We start from the raw sequence: 16,602 nt of genomic DNA on the forward strand, positions 1-16,602 counted from the left end.
ATGCTCTTCCTACACTGCAAAAAAACCCTACTTTTATTGGAACAACTTGATCATGACTTTTTGTTTCTATGTGTATCAGAACATGTGAAACCCAACTACCCCTAAGTGGCCAAATCGTGTACAACATGAACAGCGCTCCCAATAAAGGCACACACAAACAAGGGCAAGACAGTATAAAATAATTGAAATAAAATCGATTTTGGGACATTTAAAATCGATTCTGAATCATACTAAATGAGAATCGCGATTCTTGTGTGATTCGATTTTTTGGGCACACCCCTAATATTGGGTTGTCTTCCCTTAAGTACTTGGACTGACTATTAATTATTTTAAAACAAGAATCATCTGTGGTTACTGTGCATCATTAGTGAACTTTGACATTGCATGTCAGAAAATCTCCCCATCCATTTCTATACCCTTTGACCTCCTTTTCATGGGTGAGCTGGAGCTGTAACCGTCCAAATGTTTTCAAATATTCAGTTGAGTTGGCTAAATAAATGCAAATGATTTATTCAGATCAAAAAAATGTAAACATACACATATTAACCCAGGGATTACTAAAGTATACTGTTGGAGTAAACTCGTATAGTAGGCTACTTTATGAACTAACCAAGTATGCAAATATTTTGCAAGGAAGTTTATTATTTGTGTTTTGTTGTACCAGTGTAAGCATATCAACGAAATATCTATGTTAACATTTTTCAAACGGGAACACAATTCAAATCACGTGTTTGTATAAATTGCTTGCTAAAGAGAGAAGTTCAAGTGCATGAATCCCTTTTAATTCCTTTACACTAACCAAGCTAAACCTCCAAACCAAGTAATTACAAAAAGTAATTATGTAACTATGACAATAGCTTAAATAAGTTGTATAAAATGGTGGCAGCAAGATTATTGCAGAGCGGATATACATGCGGTCTTCATCTAGACTTTAATTTCTTCTTCCTCTTCAGAGAAAGTGTACGGTGTTTTGGAAAGAGGAGGACTCATCTTTGTGACGGACTCTCCGCCATAATGTCGAGACAGCACATCAGCTGCCCTCTGGAAGCGCTCCGACTCAATGGCGGCTTCCTGTTTGGGAGGAGACCTTGGAGGAGATTTGGAGGACGCAGCTACTGACCTCCTCTCCTCCTCTGTCCAGCTGCTGCTACAAGAGTGCTCCTTACTAGTGTTCGCGTTCCTTCTCGATGACCCGCTGCGCACTGAGGAGTTTGTCGAACTCACGGCAGGGCTCCTAAACGTCTCAGTTACAGATCTGTCATCCTCCTCCTCATCATCAGCATCATTTTTCTCCTCCTCCTCCTCCTCCTCCTCCTCAGCGGCGGCGGCAACCTGGCTGGCCGCCCGGAGGCCGCTGGGGTTGTCAAACAAGCCCAGAACCTCGGTCATCAGGGAGGGGCCGAGATCCAACGTGAAGGAGGTGAGGGAGTCGGAACGGGTCACGGTCTTGCCGTTTCGTTCTCGCAGAGACACTCTGTGTTCTCCATCTAGAAACGGTCTGTCAAGGCGAGAGAAGCGCGGCAGAGTGACAAATCCGGATTGGATACCTGTACACACACACAGGGAATACACATTTAGATGTCAGCTCGTAACTTGAAAACAGTTTATTATCTCAATCCTCCTGAGTGCTTCATTAGTGTGTATTGTTCACCTTTGGCACTTTCATTTAGGCCCTACTTTGAAATAGTGGCAATGAGTTTTACAAACCTAAAGGCTGGACTTAAAACATTTATTGGCGGTCGTAAAATTAATTCCAACTGGAATTAATGGTAACGGATGCAATTTCCATACATTTGCTGTAGATAGTCATTTTACTATATAAAAACACAAGCAACAAACATACAGAGAAAGAGGCCTCCTGACAAATACCAAATGATAGATGCTAAAGTTAACTTAAAAACAACACGTACAGTACGTCATCATCATCTTCATCATCCCCTTGGTTGTCTAACGCCACAAAAGTTAGCTGGACCAAATTCCTTTGGAGTGGTTCGTGACGAATCTTAGAAAATAATTGTTTTGATTTCCATCTGCATATTGCTGCGTGGACATCTCTGATTGGTTAGCATATAAAATGAATGGTTTTGTCATATTGTGCATACAGAATTGCAGACAAGGCAATGGTCATAAAGTACTATATTGTACAGTATTCCTTTATCCTGCAGCAGCTGTGTGTGTGTTTGTGTTAAAAGGCATAACTGTACAGCACAGGTGTTGTCTGGGTGATGTGTGATGAGTCAGAAGGAGAAGGCCGCCTTTTTTCTGGTTGTCCCGGAGTATTGTGGGAATGATGTTGAAAGGAGGCCAATTTAGTGCCCCTCTGTACGTGCTGACATTTATTGTCCTGTTTTTGTATGCGGCTCCTCGCGCTGGTCGCTCTGCTGGAGAATGAAAATGGTAAGAGCAGCAACAAGCAAGAAACCCATCATCGCACGGTGTACTACATGCTCACGGGTTCCTGTTTGGTTAGCTGGATATGTCAATCTTTTATGTTATTGTTGGGAAGAGTTGACACAAACTTTATTATTTTCGGTTCTAGTTTGTAATGGCGGAGAATTGCACCGCAACACACTTGCTGACAAGCTAGCTGCTAGCTGCACAAGAGGGTCGAGATATTTTAATCAGTTTCATCCCCACCTCCTTGTCAGTGGCAATCAAAATTGTGTAATATGTACTTATCTTTATAAAAGAATAATCTGTATTGGATTTAATTTTGTTGTACAAGTCCCTCTTATCTATTTTGTAGTTGCTACGCAGTCCCTAGTAGTCACTCTAAGATTTTCGAGTCACTCTTCTTTTGTCATATCGGCTGTTATTCATGTATTTTTTATTTTTATTTTTAATGGATCATACATCCCAAAATTCAACATCAAACTGGAAACTTTCCACTACTGTATGAATATGCCATGTTAGCAACGTAGCAGCCTTGGCTAACGTCTGCTTGTACATTCAGGTGGGGCGTAGTTTTGATCAGAGGCTACATTCAAATCTTGCTACACCTTTATTTGCTTCATTGTTTTTAACTTCACTCAAGCGTATCTGTAGCCAACTATAGTTGAATGTTTCGCAGGCCACATTTGAAGCGGGAGACCCGCACCCTGATCTCACCAAATGTGCAGATGGCGCTATCTGTTGAGCTGACGGAATTTGGGAGCGTCACCCTTTGCAGGCATCTATTGGGAGAATCAATGTTGAGCTGAGGCAGGGAGACGGCATTTTTGATGATGGGTGAGACGTCTGGCGGCGGGGATGAAAAGTCCCGGAGTTCCCCCCGTGGGCCAGAATTCTTGCGTATGTGCCTAAAGGTGCGCGTGAAGAAGCCAGTAGACTTGGAGCTGTTTGACGAGTCGGGGCTCCCTGGCTCTCTCACGCCTCCGTAGTTGCTGAGAAAAGAAGTGTCGCCAAACACGTCTCCGCCACGGCCGACGTGCATTGTGTGCCGGAAGTCGCCCAGCGGCGGGCTGATCATGTCCACGGAGAGGTCGCTCTTGAAACGACGTCGCTCCTGAGAGCCAGACACAAGGCCCTTAATCCCTGGAAATTTTCCAAGACTCATGCTTGTAAGTTTCTCTTTAATTTGTATACAAAAGTCCCAAGTCTGGTTAAATAACTGTTACTTTTGGTTTCCAGATTTGCTCCACTGTGGAAAAAGAAAGAGAGAGAAAAAGAATTCTATGAATGATTTGAAAAAAAAATCATTTAAATACAATTTACATCTCATGATTCATGCCCACTATGCACAGGTATCATTCAATTTAGAACGAGTGTCATTTTGCTTTTTATTGTGCAACTTTAATTTTCACCAAGCATTAGATTTGTGATAGCAGTCCTGCTTTGAATTTTGTACATTAATGCTGATTAACAATCGATCACACATTCAAACACCACAGAGAAGGAAATACCAAATACTACTTACATGCATGAAATTGCCTGATGGAATGTGCTCTTATTTTGCCCCAAAATGTTTTATTTTAAATGACCAGAGGTTGCTTTATTTATTTACCCCCGAATTGCTGTGTGTTTTTATGTCAAGAGCAGTAAATGTTGATCCAGAGGAGAGAAAGTCACAAGGGAGCAGACTGTTACTATCATCAGCGAGATTGTTGCCGCACTTTGTATACAAATGATTTAAATATCTTCTTAACGAAGACAATCCAACAAGACTGCAACACTATTGAGTCATCATAATTTGCACCTCCAATTTTGGCAGTCGACTAGCATTCCTCACATGAGTAAAAATTTTACATTTACTTAAGTAGTTGTTGATAAAAAAAAAAAATCCTTACTATATGTTGTATGCTAGTCTAAACGCAGCATTCTGTTTATTAATACTGCGTTTGTACAACACGAGTTAAAGGGATATTTGACTGACTTAGCCATTTTCAGCAGTAAAAAGTTAATATTTTGTCTATAGAATTAATTGTATAAATGTTCAAATGTTAGAATTAATGATATGAATAACTTCATAATTTTTTCATGTACAATTAATACCTTTAAAAACACATTTGGCCACTTGCTGTCGACTGAAGATGACATCACGTATGCTCAGGAAAGAGGTAACGACCAACCATAGCTCCGTTTGCTAACGTCACATGACCAAACCCAGAAAACAGGTGAGCCGTGATTGGTCATTACCTGTTTCCTGAACACATGTGATGTCATATTCAGTTAACAGCAAGGTTATTTTAGTTAACTAAAACTAAAATTCAAAAAACTATTTTGTTAACGACATACCCAAACAAACTAAAACTAACTATAATTATAGCAAAAATGTCCTCCGTTTTAGTCTTTGGTAATTAATTTAATGCATGAGCCTTTGGGAATTATTTATTTTGATATTAACTGAAATAAGGACATTTGATAGTGTGTGACACAAAAGTGACGTCATCTAGCAGCAGCCAATAGAAAAGCCCCTTCAGATGACGTTGCTCCCATGGTGTTTTTTAAATATTGTGCACAAGTAATACACACTTTGGGGGAAAACAACTAAAACTAATACTGAAACTAACTAAAACTAAACTAAAACTAAGCATTTATAAAATAACTAAAATTAATAAAAACTAATAGAACCACCCTGAAAACTATTGAAAACAAACTAAATTTAACAGACAAAGCTCAAAACGAAATAAAAACAAACTAAAATTAAAAATTCCCAAACTATAATAACCCTGGTTAACAGCAACTGGCAAAATGTGTAAAATTAGTTGTTATAAGTTATTACATTAATCATAGAAAAAATATTACTTTCTTACTGCTGAAAAATGGCAAAATGAGACAAGTATCCCTTTTAGCAGAAAATTCCAGATTTTTATCCATCTCAGTGGGCGGCCATTTTGCCACTCGCTCTTGGCTAAAAATGACATCACAATTGCTCAGGGCCCAGGTAACGACCAATCATGACTCATCTGTTTTCTGAAGCTTGTGATTGATTGTTACCTGAGCCCCTGAGCAATGGTGATGCAATAAATAAATGCATATAAAATTTGAAATGGGCAAAATTCTGATTATTTATACAACACTGATTCTATGGGTGGTGAATCCAATCAAATTATATATAATTATACATTTGTGCTCTACTTGCGGCACTTTTATCACTTAAAAGAATGGCTCCACCCTGCAAAAAAAAAACACATTTTATTGGAATAACTTGATCGTGACTGTTTCTTTCTACTCTCTAATGTGGCTACAACTTAACAGTGTATCGAACCACGTGGAACCACACTGCCCTAAATGGTCAAATCGGGTACAACATGAACAGCGCTCCCAATAAAGGCACACACAAACAAAGGGAAGACAGTATAAAATAATTGTAATTAAAAATAGATTTTGGGGCATTTAAAATCGATTCTGAATCGTACTAAATGAGAATCACGATTTTTTTTGCAATCGATTTTTTGGCACACCCTTACAAAGAATGTTAAATTAAGAGAATCTGCCTTAGTTTTTGTTATTTTATTTTAAAAACACGTTTTAAAGAGATACTTTTGGGCAATATTTGAATGATCTTATTCTTATTTTAGATCTTGATTAATCTTGGTTTATCTTTTATTAACCAGCGACTCAGTAGTGGAGCCCTCCACCCCCCCCCCCTGAATACTTACTCTTACTCAAGTAATTGCTGTTTTTGGAGGACAACAAATGAGTGTTCCTTGAGTCATGACATTCTGAAATAACAGTACTCCTACTTAACTACAATTTCTGGCTGCTCTATAGAGTATGCCCACCTCTGCTCCCATCTTTGCAGGTGTGGGGAAGAAGTCGCAAAGAACCTAAGTATGTTAACCATATCGTGTGTGCTGATTTATTCCCCGCTTTGTCTATATTTAACAGAGGCCACATTGATCTGTTAATCCCACTCCTACCCATTTGTTCTACAATGCGGTTTTCAAGAAAGTCATTCTCAAAGCATGGCACTGTCGCCCGAGGTTATGTCGCTTACTGGCAGAGGGTCCTTTGTGTTGAAAAGATCTTCACTTCCTGAGAGAATCTTGTGAGTCATTCAGCATCCAGCAGGGTGGATCCAGCGTCACGCATCATCATCAGCGACTGAAGAGGTTTATCCATGTGCGGCACCATCCTGTCACCCGGGCGCTTTGTCCGCTCTTTCCTGGAACTCCTTCACCCAAGAATGGCAGATTTTTGAGAGGAAGGAAAAAGTTGGCAGGGGTGATTCAACTTTGGAAAAAAGACATGCGAGAAAAGTGACAATCCTGTAACTGTTCTGTCTGAGTCTCCCTGGCAGGAAGATAAATCTTCTTTGGGATTGTCCGTGCATTGGATTAGCTCTTAATCCCTTCTGTCTACCACCCCCCCAACTGTGACTCCCTCACTTGCTCTCAGCCGTCTTCAATCCACTTACTTCTCTGATGGTTTCTAGGTAGTGGGGCTGTTCTGTTTTTATTCAGCCAACAAACATAAACAGAACGAGCAGACTAATAGAAAACACACACGGCATGTCAAGCATATGGTCAGGATCAATGCTGGGAACGTTTTCTCCTACTCTATTGTCCAAGGAAGGATGCAACATGTGTCAAGAATTTGTTTGTACTTTCCTGCCCCAGCGATGAAAAAAGTTTCCAAAATGCTTTCAACTTTTATTTATTTATCTTTTCTTTTCTTTTTTTTTATGCACAGGGACAGGACAGTATTTGGGAGGGGAAAAAAATAATGAACTATATGGGGTTTGTGTATATATATAGCTGAACTAAATAAAAGCCATAGACAACCAATAGGACTAACATCTGCATGCTTGAAATCTATACACTATTATTTCTAACTTTATGGTAAAATCTACATCCAACAGATTGGATTCCATTTGGATCAAAAATGTACAGGCATGTACAGTATGTTACCAAACTGTTAAAGCCAAGAGTTAAAAATGGAGTCTCAGTCAAATGTAACCCTAAAGATAGCATGTGTGTGTGTGTGTGTGGTCTTGTTTTTGTTACATAGTGGAGCCATTTTGCTGGGCCCCACAAGTTTAGACCTTTATTTGAGGGTCAAGACTTGGTTTTAGAGTTTAGGTTTGAATTGGGTTATGGTTGAGGTTAGGGTAAGGAATAGGAGTAGGCAATCATTTTTGATGGTTGGGTTAGGGGAAGGGGCTAGGAAATGCATTATGTCAATGAGATGGCCCCACAAAGATAGTAAAAAAACATGTGTGTGTGTGTGTTTTTGTTTCCTTTCCTTTTGGGTACACAAGAGTTGTAAGCCGTAATCACGTGACCGCTGCAGGTTAGAGTATTGGATTGATGCCACATGGAGGTGAAGTCAGTCAAGCCGTGATTTAACACGTTGAGAAAGGTGCCACACTTACCGGGCACTTGCTTGGACCTTGGATTACCGTTGTTAAATCTTCAACTAATCCCTCATTTTTCAGCTGTTCCAAATTTCACCAAAGTTAAATGGCTATTCACTGCCATTGATATGAAGGAATTGCAAGAGAGAGAAAATTGTCAGCTCGAGAACAAGTGGTCATTTATATAGATGAGAGGTTAAATAGATTCTTGCGGTTGCCTGCATGGCTACTTCTGATCCATGTTAGATTAAGGCCAGTGTGGCATGCGGAGGTAGGAGGAAGATAAACATAGACAAGAGAGACAAACACTACAGTCTGAATAAAAAAAATAACAGGAAGTCCTGTTTTTTTTTTAAAGCCGCTTAAAATACCCACAGTAGCCACAACAATAGACACACCTGAATAATCTAATGAGATCCAATACCTGAGTTGTTTATGCCTTTACAAAGATAACTACAAAATAATTCAGTAGTGTAGACCTGAGCCCCCAAAAAACATGTCTATCTGACGTGTCTTTGACAAAGAAAAAAAAAATCTTGCAAGGCCAAGGGGTTCCACTCCAACTCTGTCGATATAGTCTCACAAGACTAACGTTGTTTCTGCTCCAGTTGAGTGATATTGTCAGCGATAGCCATACAAGCACAAATGGAATAAAATAAGTACATGAATTAATTAATTAAATAATAATAATAATAATAATAATAATAATAATAATAATACAGTTAATGTGATCCAATAAGCCTTTCATTGGATTGCTGTGATCAGTAACATTTACTTTAAAAAGACTTTGAATGATCTTGTACTGAGAAGAAAACAATCAAAACAATCATTTCACTCTCAGATGCTATATTTCAGCATACAATTTAAGATTTCATGTTAACAAAATACTACAGCTTCCATCTTTCCTGCTTACGTATATTGTTAACAATGGCTTTTTCTCCATCTAATGTACAGTGATTACAAAATTTAGCCTCACTAGGAAATGAGTCTTGCTCAATGTCTAATTGATGCTAATTGCAGACTTCCATCAATATTCTTCTTTTGCATAAATTGCATGAATGATTGCACAAACTAAGCAGGCCGGATGTCTATCAAGGCCATCAGATAAAAGCATCCTGGGATGCTGAGAAGAAAAAAAACATATACCGCTACTCAAAAAATTGCAGCCAAACATTTATGTGAGCTGTAAAGCAAGACTATAAAACAACTGTTGGCAACATCAACAACAAGAAGGAAGGCGTGAAGGAATCACAATCTGCTCTTTGCAGAAGATTTCACACCTTCTGGGATGGGATCATTCATTTTTATTCATGCATCTCATATCGTCACCCTCATAAAACAATTGCCTAAGGTATTTTTTTTGTGCAAATGTTTTTATTTTTGTTTAAATCATCTTCTCATTAAGCAAATGGTTAAAACATTTTGTGTTCCCTGAAAATCTGAAAAAATGACATAGAAGATTATTTTAAAAAGGCATCGCTATTCACAGTACGGTAGAAGCACAAAAAACAAAAAGAAGCAACTCAGAAATCTGTAGAAATATTCTGACTGCTATTATGAAAAGAATAAATATCCAAACTGTTTGGCAACAAGTTCACGAGTGCTTAGTTTGTCACCTCACACATGCAGCAACAGTGCACCAATTAGGGGTGGGAATCTTTGGGAACGTCTTGCGATTCGATTACGATTTTTGGGTCTGCGATTCAATTCCGAATCGATTTTCGATTAAGAGCGATTTTTTTTTTGTTCAAAATGATTTGGTTGACAATGATTTTTGCTTCAATCTATAGATGTGCAAGGAATTGTAATGATCTACTCCAGTCTGACTTGCTAATGCTAATTAGTGCGCTACTCGCGGAACTTTTATCACTCAAAAGAATGGCTCCACACTGCAAAAAAAAAAACTTTTATTGGAATAATTTGATCGTGACTTTTTCCTTCTACTCTCTAATGTGGCTACAACTTAACAGTGTATTAGACCGCGTGAAACCACACTGCCCCTAAGTGGCCAAATCGTGTACAACATGAACAGCGCTCCCAATAAAGGCACACACAAAGGCAAGACAGTATAAAATTATTTAAACAAAATCGATTTTGGGACATTTAAAATCAAATCTTAATCGTACTAAATGAGAATTGCGATTCTTATGAGAATCGATTTTTTGGCACACCCCTAGTACCAATGTTTCATTCAATTGTCACTCCTCCTGCAGGCACAAGTACTCTTTGAATCTCACATGTGGTATCATTGTGCATCAAAGTGGAGGATGAGAATCATGAGATAACATCAGAGCAAATTTAGTTCCATTAGTTTATAAATCCATGTTGTGTCCCTCCACTGGACCGGAGGGCCGCTGGTCCTTTTACAGTGCAGCGCTAGCTAAATATGGTTGAGGTCAGAAAACCCTGATCATTACGCATGGATCTAAAATATAACAAGCACTCCCTTTACAAGGATCAACGTGGCAAAACATTTCCTGGCCTATCTTCATAACACATATCAAATGTCTTATTCTCTAAGGTTACTGCAGTCGTATGAATATATAGAACAGAGAATCCCCAGTGTTCCAGACCCACCCACAATCGTGAAGAAACCAAATTAAAAAGCATCTTTCAAAAATAGTTTTACCTCTCCCACATGCTTTTAATGTCTTTAATAAAGTTAAATGTATTAAAAACACCTGTACGCGATCAACTTTTTTTTTCCTGAGAGAGCTCAGTATTGTTCATTCAGTAATTTTACCGATGCGACATGTCATCATCATTGCTCTCTTCTTTGTTTTGTTTTTATGTGTGTGAGAATGTGCGTGTTCATGTGTGCGTGTGTGTGAGTGTGTACTCATTAGTTCACCTAAAACCTATTAAAAATACCATACCGTTCACCTAAAACCAATACTTCAGAATCCAGCTAGGGATCGTGAGGTTGCCAGGAGACCCGAGGAAGGATCAAAGAAAAGAAAGGAAAGTGGAATCCAGCACCGAGGGATGATCAACTCAAATGCTGGATGTGCGGGGTCACAGTGGATTACACACTTGTTAATCCTAACTAGATGACAAAAATGTTATTTTAGATATGGACAACATACGGGCATGTGTACGGAATACATGCTCTTAATATGTTTCATTTTTGATAATATATTTCTCAATGCATAAAAGATCCACTATCCTTACCCAACAATAAACGGCATTTTTTTCAGTGCAAAGGTTCTCTTGCAAAGGTTCTGATTGCCGCTCCCGTTTTCCTTTTTTTGTGGAAAATGTATGTTGGATTTGTAAAATAAAATATAGATATATATACCCATCGCTGTTTTAATCACATAAACCTATTCACATAAAAATGTAACAAAATAAAATACTCTATTTTTTGTGGTGTCTGTGCATTACATACATGTGGGGGCAGGGCCCAGTGGATTTGCATGTGATGTCGGCAAGTCTGTGTGTAACTGTCTGGGCGTGAGCTGTGGCCAACAGCAGTTTGTACGTGTTTTTCTGTGGCTCCACCTTCAAACTTGCGAATGCATGAATCTGCAATATAACATTAAAGGGGTAGTGAACCCAAAAATTGTCTTTACAATAAGACGTTGTTTGTGCCCCCTCTTGTCTAAACACACACATTCTGTTAAGTATTGTGTTTGCGGGATATAAATTAAGCAGCAAAATCAATCAGTTTTTAGCTTTTTCAAGAGCGCCTATTTTGCCACTTGCTGTTGACTGAAAATGACATCACAGTTGCTCAGATATCAGGTACAATCACGACTCAGCTTCAGAAAACAATTGACAACAACAACAACAAAAACAGGGTGAGGGGTGGGGGGGGGGTGTCCTTTATCTGAAATGGCAACCAAAGGCAAAGTTTCCCAAAATTGTTGGTAAAAGGTCAACGGGCACAGAACTTGACATATGATGATGTTATTGTGTCAAGTTGTTTAATGATAAGACATCTTGAAGAAAAAAAACACAACTAAATGCATAATAGCCGGGTGCGACGCACCCTCATCAATCTTCATGGTCTGTTGAATCTGTGCCCTCACTCAGTCGTTAAGCAAAGCTATGGTTTTATAACAAGGGCTTAAAAGGCCAAGTTACAGTGAACTGCAAACACGTACAGCATTTGGATAACGTGGCCAAACAAAAGCGCACATGAGTAAATGCTTCTCCAAACATCCACCAAGCAAACATAAACAGCGAGGTGCAGTTCATGAAACCTCAAAGTGGCTGTCTGTAGAGGAATGTGGCTGTCAAAATAAGTAGTCATGTTTTACTTTCATAGTGACTCTACCTTGATCTTGCCATCAGTAGTGTGACTAAATGATGCTGAAAACATTTTGCATGTATTGCTTTCCCATCCATTGTCTTACCTTAAGGTATGCACAAAATCCTTCCTCCTCACTTTGTCTCTAATCCCGTATGGACATGCAGTTAGCATCAGTGCAGAGCAGCCGCACGCTGGCTATGCTGGTGGCAAGTGGAACGAGAGGGATGGAGAGGAAGAGGGGGAGGAGTAAGAGAAGTAGGGGTGGGATGAAAATGATGATGAATATTACCGGCTCATGAGTTACATTTTGTGAAGAAACCATCTACCATGACTGCTTAGTACATTGTCGAGCATTTATGTTCTTGACAATAATATATTATATGTGACCTCACTAGTCTTAACATGACATTCTGATTAATATTACATTTGTGGAATATGAGCTAAGCAGCAAAATCCAGCAGTTTTTATCCATCTCAGAAGGCGGCCATTTTGCCACTTGCTCTCGAGTGAAAATGACATCACAGTTGCTCAGGTCTCAGGTAACAACCAATCACAGCGCAGCTTCAGAAATCAGGTGAGCTGTGATTGGTCGTTGCCTGAGCCCTGAGCAACTGTGATGTCATCTTCGGTCGACAGCAAGTAGCAAAATGCCCCCCCCCCCTGAGATGGGTAAAAATGGCTGAATTTTGCTGCAGAACTTATATTCCACAAATGTAAAATTAATCAGAATGTCGTGTTTAGACTAGTGAGGTCACATATAACATATTATTGTCAAGAAATGTTTAAGGTTGACTTCCCCCGTAATTAAACAGAGGATTGAAGTTAAACTAATGTATAGTATTAGCCTATATGAAATATAGCAGGTTTGGTCATCAGATTTTCACAACTTCGAGCATAACAGATACTCTTGATCAAGGGGTGCTCAAGTTCGGTCCTGTTTTCCATGTTTCTCTCCACTAACACACCTGATTCATGGTCAGGATCGTTATCAGGCTTCTGCTGGATATGAGATTCAGCTGTGCTGCAGGAGGGAATCATGGAAAACAGGCTGGATAGGGGCTCTCGAGGACCGCACTTGATATACAGTATTTGATATTTCACACCAAGAAATTGGGGTGTATCGTTTATGGTGATGTAAAATGGGCATTCCAGGGCAATTTATTATTTACAGATTGCTCCAAGCCAAGAAGGTCGGAGCTGAGATTCAACCCTTCAACTTCAGAACTGTGAGGCGGATGTGCCAACCACTAATTACCTGTGCTGTTGACATGCTATAATATACTGTAGATAAAAAATAAAAAAATGCAATTACTTACAAAAATGAACTTTCCATGACGTGATGAGAGAGAGAGACGCATCTTGGACAGAAGATTAAAAATAAGAGATGCAGAGGAGTTGATGTGAACCTTGAGAAGAGAGAAGAGGAGAATTTTGTGAGTCTTTGAGGGCATATCAATCCTGCTGACAGCAGCTGCAACACCTCAGGCCCTCTGTGAAGAACATTCAATGTGAAGGAAGAAAGGCGGACAACCAGGAGAAAGATGCGTTAGAAAAGTTGGCATTTCGGTTGATGGCTGAGTGTTTCATACACATATTGATATCGATGCCAAAGACGAAGCTTGAGAAGGACAGAGAAGGAGGCTTCTACTCAAACAGTCTGAGAGAGAAGGTTTTCACAGGAAATGTCTCTCACAAATCGTGCAACATGCCAAGAAACTTTAACTCCTTACAGACACTGAAAGTCGTCACTCAAGTTCAGTCCTTCGGGGGGGTCAAGGTGCCATTTACTAATGACTTTCATTCTTCATCACTTGGATTTGTTTCCCACATGGTTTAGGGAATCCGGCTCCTGCTTTGGCAGATAGATGACGTTTACATTCGTGTTGTCATGAAATCCAGATGTAAATCTGGTGACATTTAATCAGATAATGAGACAGAATAATTGGATGATGATGATGTACAGTATGCGGCCAGGCGGTTTTAGGAGTACAGTATTTGAAAGATGGGCCCTCCTATGTTTTGTTTGGACGGTTACTCTATGTTATGTGTGGATGCAGGAAGCTGAGACTTGGCCCAGAAACAATAGAGCATTGTAATGTTGGACCACAGCTCTTTCTGGGTCACAACTAAACAATTTGAAAGACACTTTACACACACCCAAACCTTTGTTCCGTCAACTAAATACGGCTGCTTGTTTGTTTGTTTTTAAACATTTGGTGCGAAGTCAAAAATGGCCTTTGCTCATTACATCGAGCTAATATTTATTATTGAGTTCATATCTTCTAATCACCGGCATTTTAGCAAATCCGTATAGGCCTGTTTGCATCGGTGGTTGTGATTGTGTGCACAAAGGCTGTTGAATCCGCATCACAATAATGCACCTGTCAATTTCCCACTACATTTGTCCCTCACTCAGGAACAAGATACTTGAAATCCTCCACTTGGGAGAGGAAGAAGTTTGTTTCCATATAAGATCAGCATTGGGATGCATTAATGAATATAGTTGTGATGTGAGACAACTGAATGAAGTGAACACAAGTTTTCCACCATATCGCTTACTTTGTGCAAACTCCTTCATTTTTGGAGGCAGCTTGTTGTATATAGTTGTGAAGAGTTGCATTTTCAAAATGTTTGTGTGTCTGGAAATTTATCTGCAGTGGTTAGTCTGCTGTTCAAAAGTGTGGCGGAGTTCACTTTTAGACAACTACACCCTGTAATTCTAACTTCGGCTCAGACCTCACTGTTGTGAAAGAAAAACGGGGGGTGTTGGGGGGGGGGGGGTCAGGGAGCATGAGTTCAACATTTGTGTACATGAATGAAGCTGGTTCTTTTTTAAATGCAAAAAGAAAAGAAAAAAAGAAACGTCTATGCATTCCAGAAAAGGAAATACATTTTCTATATTAGCTAAAGATTGATCATATACAATAACATACTCATTGACTTTTCTATTGATCTTTTTAACCCTAACCTCAATTATAGTTTTGTCTTTAATAGTATTTAATAAGTTCTGTTTCTTTGCTTCATATTTCCTGGTGTGTGTTTTTTTTCTTGCTGGCACCTCGTTATTGGCATTACTGTTCCGTTCCTATACTGCTCCATGTTATGAATCCCATGAATCTTTCATCCTTATTGTTACATTTGACCTGCTGATAGTTTTTTTTATGCTTATGCTCAAAAGCATCACTTCCCTCCACCCTACAATGACGATTGCATCGTTGTCACAGCATCCCATCAGAGCTGTGAGATTATAGCAACTGTGCACAGTGAAGCCAAATTCAAAGATTTGTCAGTGTGGCGCCACAGAATATACATTTTCCTTGTACTCATGTCAGATAATTACAAGAAGATGCAAATGTCACAGTTCTTACTTTTAAGCAGCCCAAGTTTGTTATTCGCGTTGCAGTCAAAGCTTCAGTTCCACCAGTTGGATCAACAACGAATGCAACTGTTTCACTGCTGTGCAGACAAAAAAAAAAGAAGGAGAAAAAAAAGCATAAATCATTTGCCTTGTCCATGTTTACATCTGTCCCAATTACCCATGTCCCCATCCCTCTGTTTTCTGAAAGAAAGTTAAAAAAAGACACTCATTGGGGACACAAAGGGCCGATTATGTGCAGCCGCCAAGCTTGAGTCATACAAGAAGCTGTGGAGAGGGGTCAGTTCGATCCAAATAGAACATACTCAAACATAGAAATAAAATGAACAGACTGTAGTGGCCTTTGATTGTGCGTAGTAATATGCGCGTACTTGAAGTATAATCAGATAGCATCCTTGCTGCGCATGGGAGGAAACTTGATAAACACCAAAAGTTTCAGTTGGGCCACGGTGTCTCATGTGTCAGGATGACAGCCGTTAAATTCTGCCTAGCAACACACACATTTGATTGAAAAGCACAAAGTTACTGCAAGATTATATCTAAATTTCTACATTATGTAAAGATCTTGTAAAAACATTTTCAACAGCTTTATGTTATCCCAAAATTGCAAACATTTGTAAAGAGGTCTCGGCAATGATCTAAAAAAATAAAATAGAGAGAAATGTACACGAGTTGTAGGGATCTATTTCTGTGCGAGCGAGCGGTTGTAACGACATTCCAGAGCTGCTGTCAATAGCGCCTCTGTGTTGCTGTCACCTTAGAGACAATGGGAATGCTCAACCAATGCAGCACCCCCTCCTCACGTCAAGCCATCAAATGATGCCGTGGTCTGAGGAGGAGAAAAAAAACAACTCTAGAGGATTAAAAGCACGCAGTAGTAGTACTACTACAAACTTTCTTTTACTTTGAAATGAAACATCAGCTGTATTCATTCCTACAAGCAGCTCCTCATGACCGTCTTCAGGGTGATCAAGTGACGATGTGGGTTCGTAAGTATGGTGTTTTTTGCAATCTCAGCATCAGCACTGAGACCGCAAACACACTCACAGTCAGTTTCAGTAAAAAAAAAAAAGAAAAAAAAGAAAATAGGTGGCCTGCCAGCCCTGTCACCTTGCCAAGAATGAGACACATTCTTCTCCCAAGAAGCTCGTAATTCTTCAGTGCTCTTGAACA

At 39.4% G+C, this 16,602-nt stretch overlaps 1 protein-coding gene across 2 annotated transcripts; it reads right to left on the bottom strand.

Annotated features, from left to right (window-relative positions):
* Nucleotides 1–10: 10 nt before the first annotated feature.
* cdc42ep1b (CDC42 effector protein (Rho GTPase binding) 1b) lies at nt 11–12,253 on the bottom strand. 2 transcript variants are annotated; one of them, XM_086066822.1, is made up of 4 exons: nt 12,157–12,253; nt 6,440–6,616; nt 3,109–3,640; nt 11–1,547 (listed from the first exon to the last, which is right to left on the bottom strand). In XM_086066822.1, the coding sequence occupies exons 3-4, from the start codon at nt 3,554–3,556 to the stop codon at nt 925–927; spliced, it is 1,071 nt and encodes a 356-aa protein (XP_085922948.1). In that variant the 5' UTR covers nt 3,557–3,640; nt 6,440–6,616; nt 12,157–12,253; the 3' UTR covers nt 11–924. The 2 variants fall into 2 exon arrangements, with proteins under 2 accessions (XP_085922948.1, XP_085922946.1); XM_086066820.1 differs by lacking the exon at nt 12,157–12,253 and having other exon boundaries at nt 6,440–6,958.
* Nucleotides 12,254–16,602: the final 4,349 nt, after the last annotated feature.

The sequence above is a fragment of the Leptonotus elevatus genome, chromosome 1 (genome assembly GCF_054856555.1).
Source record: "Leptonotus elevatus isolate MCC_2025b chromosome 1, RoL_Lele_1.0, whole genome shotgun sequence".
Taxonomy (NCBI): domain Eukaryota; kingdom Metazoa; phylum Chordata; class Actinopteri; order Syngnathiformes; family Syngnathidae; genus Leptonotus; species Leptonotus elevatus.

Bases quoted from the DNA above. Each gene is read 5' to 3' on its own strand.
- cdc42ep1b (XM_086066822.1), bottom strand. From the start codon at position 3,556: ATGAGTCTTGGAAAATTTCCAGGGATTAAGGGCCTTGTGTCTGGCTCT. The intron at 1,548-3,108 runs GTGAGATCAGGG...GTGTGTGTACAG, and splicing joins TAGCGCCATCTGCACATTTG to GTATCCAATCCGGATTTGTC.